Source organism: Mus pahari, chromosome 17 (assembly GCF_900095145.1).
Source record: "Mus pahari chromosome 17, PAHARI_EIJ_v1.1, whole genome shotgun sequence".
In the NCBI taxonomy this organism is placed as follows: domain Eukaryota; kingdom Metazoa; phylum Chordata; class Mammalia; order Rodentia; family Muridae; genus Mus; species Mus pahari.
The window spans coordinates 38896107-38906228 of record NC_034606.1 but is presented as its reverse complement, the minus strand read 5'-3'; the positions used below and the strand labels follow the sequence as shown (position 1 = coordinate 38906228).

Here is a 10122-nt window from a genome sequence, read left to right as displayed (position 1 = left end):
CCAGCTTCTGGCTATTATAAATAAGGCTGCTATGAACATAGTGGAGCATGTGTCCTTATTACCAGTTGGAAGATCTTCTGGGTATATGCCCAGAAGATTTCCTGTAATTTTTTAAGGGATTTTTGTGTTTTCTCTTTAAGGGTTTCTAGATGTTTAACCTGTGTTCTCTTATATTTCTTTAAGGGAGTTATTTATGTCCTTAACGTCCTCTATCATCATCATGAGATATGATTTTAAATCAGAGTCTTGCTTTTCTGGTGTGCTGGGGTAAGCAAGGTTCGCTGTGGTGGGGGAACTGGGTTCTGATGATGCCAAGTAGTCTTGGTTTCTGTTGCTTAAGTTCTTGCTCTTGCCTCTCGCCATATGGTTATCTCTAATCTTAGCTGGTCTTGCTGTCTCTGGCTGTGGTTTGTCCCCCCTGCAAATCTATGTGTCAGTACTCCTGGGAGACCAGTTCTCTCTGGGAAGAATTTGGGTATGAGAGCTTCAGCACAGGGCCAGCTCTGAGTTGCAGGTAGAAACTGGACAGATCCTATCCCCAGCTGTTCCTTGGTTCCTGTGTCCTGGTGGCTCTGGGCTGGTCCCTCTTAGGCCAGGAATTTGAGCAGAAGTGGTGGTCTTATCTTTGCGCACAGGCTTGTCCACACTCCTGGGAGACCAGCTCTCTACCAATGGTATTTGAGTATGGAGCGCTGTGGCACAGGCAGTCTGATAGTATTTTATTTAAAGTTTTTCTCTCTGCCTTTTGCCTCTTTGTCTCTCTGTCTCTGTCTGTGTGTGTGTGTGTCTGTGTCTGTGTGTCTGTGTGTGTCTCTGTATGTGTGTGTGTATTCATGCCTTTATATGATGTAGGTATTGTTTTGAGTGTGAAGTGTCCCTCACGGGTTCATGTGTTTGAACACTTGTAACCTGGTGGGGATTTGTTATAGAAAGGGGACCACTGAAAAGGAGGCCTTGAAAATTATAGACTTGACCTACACTATCTCAAGTTCTGCTTTCTAACACACCAAGATGTTAGGAATCCACCCACAAGATCTGTCATGCTTTCCCTATCATGAGGACTATCCCCTCTCAAGCTGAACCTGAGTTAAGCTTCCACTGAGTTATCTTCGTCATATTCTGTGTCACAACAATGTGAAAGGTAACCAACTTGGACATCAGGATAATATTGGCTTTGTAGAATGAAGTTGGTATTCTCCCTTTCTATGGACTGGGACAATTTGAGAAGTCCTGATGTTAATCCTTTAAAGGCCCACAGAGATCTGGAATTCCTTTGTTAGGCTGTCTGTCTGTACTGCTCATTCTACATCTGTCCAGGTTGTTTCTGGCCACTTGATTTAATTTAGCCAGGTCATGCATTTCTGGGAATTTATCCATGTCTTCTAAAGTAGTCCCTAATGATCCTGTGAATTTCATTGGTGTTGGTTATAATGTCCCCCTGCCCCCACTTCATCTCTAACTCTTGAATTGTTTCTTCTCTCCTTCTTTTGCTAAGAGTTGCAGGTGTCTCTGCAATCTTCATGGCTGCAGAGTAATAAGCGGTTGGGGGCAAGAAGGCAGTTCAGCTCTACAGGACTTGGTATCCTGCACTTATTCAAAGGTCAGGAGTCTGACCCCCACGTGGTTTATTTTAGGGTTATTAAAGCACAGCACAATCTGATTGAAAAGAAAACAGTTTTTGTGATGATCAACTAAATCCCACACGAACAGCAAAGCTTACCTAAAATCTCTCTGAGGAACAAAGTTAGCTAAACCCAAACCAGATCTGACTACATTGAAACTTTGTTAAAGTACCTCCACCTCTTGGGTAAAGATAGGGTCTATAGATTAACTCACAAATGCAGGCTGATGAGATGGGTCTAGAGGAGGGTCTGGTGACAGAAAGTCTGCTGCCACACAGATTGTGCAAAGGACACCAGGCTGGAAAGCATATCTATACCCAGACGGATGGGCTGACAACAGTTTTCCATGCTTCCCCTGAAGGAACAACACTGAGTATTTAAGACTGCAGGTGCCCCCTACAAAGAGTTTGCAACACTGTATCTTTTCAGAAAACCAGCTCACCAATCACAGGGTCTTTCTGATATCTTTATAGTCCCTGTGTCACTTACTTCCTCCCCATCTTTATTGTTCAGTTCCATCCCATCTAGTAGCTTGCTCTTGTTCTCTAAGACCTTGAGATACACCTTGAGCCTTTTATTTGCGTTATTTCTCTTTCTGGTGGTAGTGGTGGGTGGTGATGATGATGGTGATGATGATGGTGATGTTTTAATGTAAGCACTTGCCCATGAACTTCCATTTTAGAACCACCTTTCTGCATTCCTGGGAAGCTATGTTTTCATTTTCACTTGATTTTTAGGAATCTTTTTTGTTTGTTTGTTTGTTTGTTTTTGTTTTGTGTTTTTGTTTTTCGAGGCAGGGTTTCTCTGTGTAGCCCTGGCTGTCCTGGAACTCACTCTGTACACCAGGCTGGCCTCGAACTCAGAAATTCACCTGCCTCTGCCTCCCAAGTGCTGGGATTAAAGGCATGCGCCACCACTACCTGGAGTCTTTCTACTTTTTTATCTGCTAGTTTCAATTCACTTTACTGTCATTTCATATCTTTTTTTATTACTACATTGGCATACCAGCCCTCCCCGTATCTTTGACTTGTAGCTGAAGAGTCATGGTCATTTGCAGGAGTGGCACTGCCTAGCTTTTTCATGTTTCTTGTGTTCGCTGTGTGGTTTGCTCATCTATTGGGGTATTTGCTTCCTCCAACCTTTTTCTGGAGTCTTGCTAGCCTTTCACTTTGAGGGTTAATTCCCAAGCACCACTCAGAGAAGAGAACACAAACTACCATAACAACCGCGACACCAAACCAAAGTAGATAACGAAACATAATTAAACTCAATTAAAGCTAACTGCTAGGCCACCAATAACCGCAGAAAAGAAAATGGCAAAAATGATGTAGGTAGAGTAAGCTGTCAAGGTACAATGGTTAAAATAAGCAATAATGTATGTATGTAATAATAATAGTTATAATAATAAATGAAATAGGGCTAAAGAGAAGGCTCCATGGTTAAGGGCACTGACTGCTCTTCCAGAGGTCCTGAGTTCAATTCCCAGCAACCACACGGTGGCTCACAATCATCTGTAATGGGATCCCATGCCCTCTTCTGGTGTGTCTGAAGACAGCTATAGTGTACTCACATATATAAAATGAAATAAGGGGACAGGAAGGGGTGAAGGGAGAAGGCAAGGAAGAAGGAGAAAGCAAGAGATAAAAATCTAAACAGGAAAGAACAACTTACAAATAATATTAGACAGAGAGGGGGTTGGAAAATACAAACGCTTTTTTAAACAGTAAAACAGAATAAACAAACCTGGGCTGGTGAGCTGGCTTGCTGCAAACCTAGAGATCTGAGTTGTATTCCTGGAACCCATATAGAGGCGAAACAGAAAGCCAGCTCCACATAACGGTCCCCTGAACCCCACATGCATACCTAGGCATGTGTGCCCACGTGCTGAACACATGTGCACACTAGGAATTTGTAAAGATTCGTTTTCATTTTTTAATTATGTGTGTGTGTGTGTGTGTGTGTGTGTGTGTGTGTGTGTGTGTGTGTGTGTGTTTTGTAGGTGACTGTGAGCTGCCCAACATAGAACGCTGGGAACTGAAGCAAGAGCAGTATGTGTCTTAACTGTTGAGCCTTCTCCCCAGCCTCCAACACCCCTCCTGATCTTTATTTCTCTGATTTTATAACACATGTAAATGAGGTTTGTGCCCTCACCCCATCCCACCCCAGTCTGGGGCTGCGGGGGAGCCAGGGCTGGGGCTTAGTTTTATTTCTGTTCCCTGTACAGCCTGTCTTTCTCTGTCACCTCTTTTGGGAGTCCTGCTGCTCCTCTCTCTTCCACCGCCACCCCTCCCTCCCCATTACTGTGACACTTCTCATTCACAGTCACACACTGGCAGACTCTAACGTGTCACCTCTTCAGAAGTCTAATTTTCAAGAGATCTTGATTTTTTTTTTTCACGGAGTCGGCCTCCCTCACTCCCCGTCTGGGTGTTAGGGGACCCCAGCATCTTGCCTTCACTTTCCCACCTCAGGCGCTGCAGGAGCCCATGACCTTGGAGGTGTGTGGGTGGTTCCAACATCCAGCAGTTCTGAGGCTGTGGGCACCTGCAGGGCATTCCCCCAAACCAAGGAGGCTCTGACACTTCCCTTGTTGGTGGCCTCCACCTCCGCAGGGTGGGCTCAGTCCCCAGGCTGCCTGCCCCCTTTAGACACTGTCACCTCGCCAGCTGTCATAACCAGTCCCCTGACCAACAACCACAGACCAGGATGCCCACAACCACCACCCCATCTTCACTTAACTATCTCAAGCAGCTAAGGGAACTCAGGGGGAAGACTCTAGAGTTGTTGCAAGAGAAACTGCAAAGCATACAGATGAAGATGTGTTTAGAAGGATGTGTGGGGAAAGAAGGGACAAATTCCTGCCTGCTTTAGGTACTCCCAGTTTCCAGAAACTTCTCGGGGTTGAGCTGTCAAGGAATCTGTGAACCCTGACCTTTCTGGTTCCTGTGCAGACTCTAATTCTTGTAAACGACCTGGCTAGGGTATTCAATCAAGGGCTGTCTGCTCAGGTGCTTCCTGCTGCTGTGAGCAACATTCCTCCCTCCAGGGCATAGGGCAGGAACTCCCTGGAGTGAGGAGGTCATGTGACCCACTATGGGAGAGGGCAGGTCTGAAGGTCTCTGACCTGTTCCAAGACACACAGGCAAAGACAGGGATTTCTGCAGCCTGCCTTGGGGAGTGTGATGGTTCATCCCTGCTATTAACCTGACACATCTGGGAAGAGGGAACTTCAACTGAGCTTCTATCAGTCTGTGCTTCGTGCTTGTCTGTTGGTGGAGGACAGCCTAGCCCACTTGCTAGGGCTGGATAAATAAGGTGGCTGACTGTGAAGCTAGGAGAGAGCCAGGAAGTGGTATTCTTCCAGTTTCTGCTTCGAGCTCTTGCCTTGAGTTCCTGCTTCGGCTTTTCCTACGAGGCGGGTTGTAACCTACAAGGTGAAATAAACCCTTTCCTCCCCAAGGGCTTTGGCCATGGTGTTTATCATAGCAACAGAAAGCAAGCTAGGGCGTGTAAGCTAATTCTAGGTCTTGTGCTCTACCGTGTGTGAAGAGGGGCCTGTGAGCATGGATAAAAACAAAAAGTGTATGTTCTCCCTTCGTGCGCAGCTTATAGCATCCAGGGAGGTCATCTCCTCTTCGGGTTCCGGCAACATCAGTTGGCTTTCACTTTTTGTTTAGCATGAGTTCATGATCGTGGTGGCCATGTGTGTGTGTGTGTGTGCGCACACACATGTACCCGTGCACGTGGAGGTCACAGGTCCCTTATGTGACATGCCTCAGGAGGACACTGTTTCTTGAGACATTGTCCCTCCCGGGACATGGATGGAGCTCACTGATTATGAAAGGCTGGCCAGCCATTGGGACCCACCCTTCCCTGCCCCTGCAGCACGAGGATTACAAACATGCATCACTGTGCCCTGCTTTTATATGGGTCCTGTGAGTTGAGCTCGGGTCCTTGTCCATTCCACAGTGAGTGCTATATCAACTGAGCAAATTCCCTCGGCCTTAAAGAGTTTTACCTGATGTGTGTCCAGCCTCTGGCTTTCTCCAGTCAGTTGTTTCTGGGTTGTACTGGGTTGAGGCGGGTTGTGTGGTTTTCCTCCCTGTCATGTCCAGAGCTCTGCCCAGTGTGGCTTGCCCTCCGGCTCCATCACTGCCACCATAGTTCCAAAGGTTAGGGAGGTGAGACCACTGGTCCCTCCAGATGCAGGGGATGGTGCTGAGTGAGGGGGCCAGATCTCAGTGTTCCCTGCGGCTGGCATAGCCCTAGGTTTTCAGTTCCCTTGTCCTTCAGTTCCTGGTTTTCAAAATGTGACTGCCGTTGCTCCCTCTTTTTAATCTCCTAAATATAGTTTTAGATGAGCGACTTCTGTGATGTTTTAGGGGGTGGGTTTTTGTTTGCTTGTTTGTTTGTTTTTAATGGCAAATTCATATTCAATCCAGTGTGTTAACAAGAGGCCCTAACAACCGTGCCTATAATAGGCTGTAAGTGCTAGATGGATTTCATAGGACAATTTTCCTGCATCACAGGGAGAGCAGGAGGGGGAGGAGCCTCAGACATCTACCCCTCCTGATGCTGCCAAACCATCAGATTCAAGCAGGCAGCTGTTACCCTGCTGGATCCCACCTCTCTCCAACCCCACCCGACAGCACCCTGAGTGGGTGGGAACAGGTTTGGCAAAACATAGCAGTCACTGAGAAGGGCGTCATATGGTACCCGGCTGAGCTGCAGGCACTGGGCTCCTAGCTGTCTGGGGATGACCCTCATGCTGGCAGACAGGCAGCTGCTGTGGAGCTTTATAAACAATGGCTGTCCAGGCTGAGATCTTAAGGTGGAAATGTGGGCTCTGCTCAGAACTCATGGTGACAAAGAATTGGGGGGGGGGGGTGATTGATGTCCTAAGATGCCTGGGCTCCATGGGGAAGGTGACATTAGCTAGAGGCCCTGTGAATGGATATCCTGAAAGCAGGCTGGGGAGGGGGCTTACAAATAAATGGACATGGATTTGACTGGAGCAAGAGGGATTGGCGCTCCAGGCAGGAACAGAGTGGTAGCAAAGGCTGGGGAGCAAAGACAGCACTTGTGTTCTAGGCTCTAGAAAGCCCAGCGTTAGGAGGCAGCCCATCTCAGGTTCCCTTAGCCTGTCTTCTACCCAAAAGAGGCTTGGTAAAGGCAGTCCATGTGGAGTTGCCACCTGGCTTGGTATATGCCACTCTCACCCTGTTCTGTCTGTCCCCACCCACCTTGACCACCACCCTTCCTCCCCTGCCCAGGAACTGGGTGATATATATCAAGATGCAGCCAGCAATGTGTTACTGGCCCTCTGTCGGCACTCGTGGCCGGCAGTGGCCAAGCACTTGGAGACGGAGCTCCTGACGGGTGTCTTCCCACACCGCAGCCTGTTGTATGTGATGGGCATCCTGATCTCTCAAGGTATGGGCCGCCTTAGGATGGACCAAGAGGCAGACAATAGAAGGAAACCATGAATGGCCTCTGGGACCACCCCTCTACCCATGGCTATAGTTACACATGTGTCATGTAGGCTGAAGCCCTAAGCCCCCACAATCCAACCAACCCTCTCAGCAGCTCTGAGTTCCATGCCTCACAAGCCCCCAGTAACCCCCCCCCCCATTCTACGGACCTTCCCATGGAAGGGGAAAGGACCTCTGTGCCACTCTCTGATAGAGCCACATTGTTGTTGGTCCAGGAGTTGACATAGACCTGTGAGATGAGATTGCCACTCTGCCCTGACACCTCCCTATACTGGCCTTGCTCTCCCTTGGACACACAAGACAGATGAGAATTCTCAGCTCAAAGAAGTAGCTTTGATGGCCAGGGTCATGGAGGTTGCTTTACCTCAGGCCCTGGGCTTTCTGCCTGCTTCATTCTTTCACTTCATTCATTCACTCTTTTCACATGCACGTGCTATCCTTTAAAATGCCCAATCGAGAAGGCACTGGCTGTGACACGGTCAGCAGGCCAGAAGGCCGCTATAGAGGGTTTCCGATAGGAGGCAGGGAGTTTAAGCCATGTCCAGTCAGGCCTTGGGAGCTGCAGGTCAGTCAGGAAGAAGAGGGGGGAGCTCCAAAGATATCCTGGAAAGTTTGTGCTTTGAGACCAGGCAGGATCTGGGTTAGCTCAGCCTCCCCCACCCTTTTCCAAACTGACAGGCTGGGGGGTGGGGTCTTCCAATGCAGAGGGATCCCCAAAGCAAGCCTTCCTTACATGGTAGAATTCCTAATCTTCCCTTCAGCCCCACCAAGTGTCCCTTTGCAGCCTGACTTTTCCATACCTGAAGGGACCATAGCCTATCCCAAAAGGCCATGCATCAAAGGGCCCCTCCATTTACCAGAGGGGAACAAGGTCCAAAGAAGGCAAACAGCTTGCCTGGACACCGTGTGCAGGCAGTACCAGGATTCTAGCCCAGCTCTCTAGACCCTGATCCCCATTCCAGCTCACGTTCTTCCAGTGGAGGCTGCCCTAGCATATCCCTGTGGGTCCCACCAGGCAGAAGCAGATGGGGTCTGGGGGAAGTGCAAGACCTGGCCTGTAGCCTACCCTCTTTTCCCACAGAGGAGCTTCTCAAGGAAGAAGACAGAGAGAGCTGGAAAGATCTGCTTTCCCAGGTACAGAGGGAACCCATCACCCCGGAATTTCTGAGGGATCTCAGCAAGTGAGAGACAGCAAGCTTACACGGGAGCCCCTGTTGTGGCCTTTGAGGAAAAGGGAATCAGGAAAGGTGGAGAGAATGAAGGAACTGGAGGGGGGGGATACAGATAGCAGGAGGGTAGCCAGAGAGTCTCCACTTACAGATAAGCACACAGCATAGGGGCAGGAGGTGGCTTGACCAAGGTCACCAGGGGAGCCAGGATTTGATCTTGGTCTCCAGACACTTGGCCCGGAGTTGATGCTCAACACAGACAAGTTCATGCCACTCAACCCAGGGGGCTAGAAAAGACACAGGGGCCAGGGTTAAGACCTGGGAAGAAGGGAGACAGGCTTGGGTGGGCTGAAGATGTGACAACCCCAGAAGCAGTCTCATGGCAGGCCCATCTCTGACCGTCTCCCAAGTGAGAGGCTTGTAGTGGTTTGCAGCCCCAAGGTCAACTACTCACAGCTGTGCCCTGGACTGACTTCCTTTGCCTCTCTGTTGCTTAGTTTGCTCATCTGTGAAATGGGTTGAGAGGTGAAGGTTGTGAAAGGCCTGCTCAGTGTTGGGTGCCAGCACTGTGGCAGGCAACAGGCAGAGAAGCAGGAGTGGGTTGGGAAGATGAAGCAGAGTAGCAAGAAATAAGTCACTGAGGGCCAGAGACATCACTAGCCATATTCATCTGATTGGCGGCGATCCTTGCTAAGATGAACAGGACTTGCCTCTCTCTGCTACACGCTGGCTATGTATCAACATCCAATCAATTTAGAAGGACTAAAACCAAACAGAAGACTTCTATGACCAAAAGTTAAATTAGAGGTCAGTCCGTGTTTCAAAATATATCTGAAAACATTCCAAATGCTTGGAGATTATACAAGTCGCTTCTCAGTAAAATGTAGGGAAAAGACATCTGAAGGAAAAACTAGAAAAATATTTTTAAGTGAGTGTTCATGAAAACCTATTTGAACATCCTGAGGTACAAAAAGTATTTTTTTTATATATTAGTAAGGATATAAAAGTTGTCATTGTCAGAAGCTACAGAGGGAGAATGAACTAAGCCCAAAATAAATAGAAAGAAGGAAAAATGCACTCGACGCAGAGGCAGGAGAAGTGCCCTAAGTATGAGACCAGCCTGGTCTACATAGCAAATACAAAGAAAGGAAACCAAGTTCATCACAAAGGATCACCATACTGATTAAGAGGGGGGAAAATGTCTCTTTCAGCACAGAATAATTGTCAACCGCACAAACACGCTCAGTATTAAAGGACTCCTTGCAAAACGCAGATTGTCAGAACTGAAACAAGAAGAAGCAGAAGGCCTCAGTAGTCCTTGAGAATGGCAGAGTGGAATTGTCCCGTTCCAATCCAAGCCCATTTTGCCAGCTGCACCGCAAACAGCCCAATCACTGAACGACATGCTTGCCAGAATAACAGATTTGTTCATTAGCTGCCTAGCAAATGGACATGAGGAAGCAGGTCTGAAATTCACCTCCACTCCCGGAGCACACTTCATCCTCAGGCGATAGGTGTCACCAGTCAGCTGGCAGTGACTAAGGGCAGGCGAGGTCTGGCCTGTCTATTCAGGACAGCAGTTGGCTTGTTGGGGTTTTCCTGAGATTTGCTTCCAGCAGAGAAAATGCCCAGTTCTACCTGGAGGAATCCGGTGGAGTTCTGTGACCCTGAGGAATCCTGGGGAGTTGTTCTGTGGACTCTCACACACCCCTGCAAAAAGCGCAAAGCAGCCGTCCTTGCTCTAACCTCAAACTGGAGACAAGTAGGGCTGGCAGAGCTAGGGATCTGAACCCACAACCCAATGTCCGTCTTAGGAAGCCAGACAAGGGGAAACCTCCC

At 48.4% G+C, this 10122-nt stretch overlaps 1 protein-coding gene across 1 annotated transcript in view; it reads left to right on the top strand.

The window, feature by feature from the left end:
• Mroh5 (maestro heat like repeat family member 5) overlaps positions 1 to 10122 on the top strand; it is a 67500-nt gene that overhangs the window by 21165 nt on the left and 36213 nt on the right. Inside the window, exons 5-6 of the mRNA XM_021217244.1 lie at positions 6896 to 7055; positions 8196 to 8248. Of these exons, the coding sequence (XP_021072903.1) occupies positions 6896 to 7055; positions 8196 to 8248 (213 nt within the window). The remainder of the gene's footprint in view (positions 1 to 6895; positions 7056 to 8195; positions 8249 to 10122) is intronic.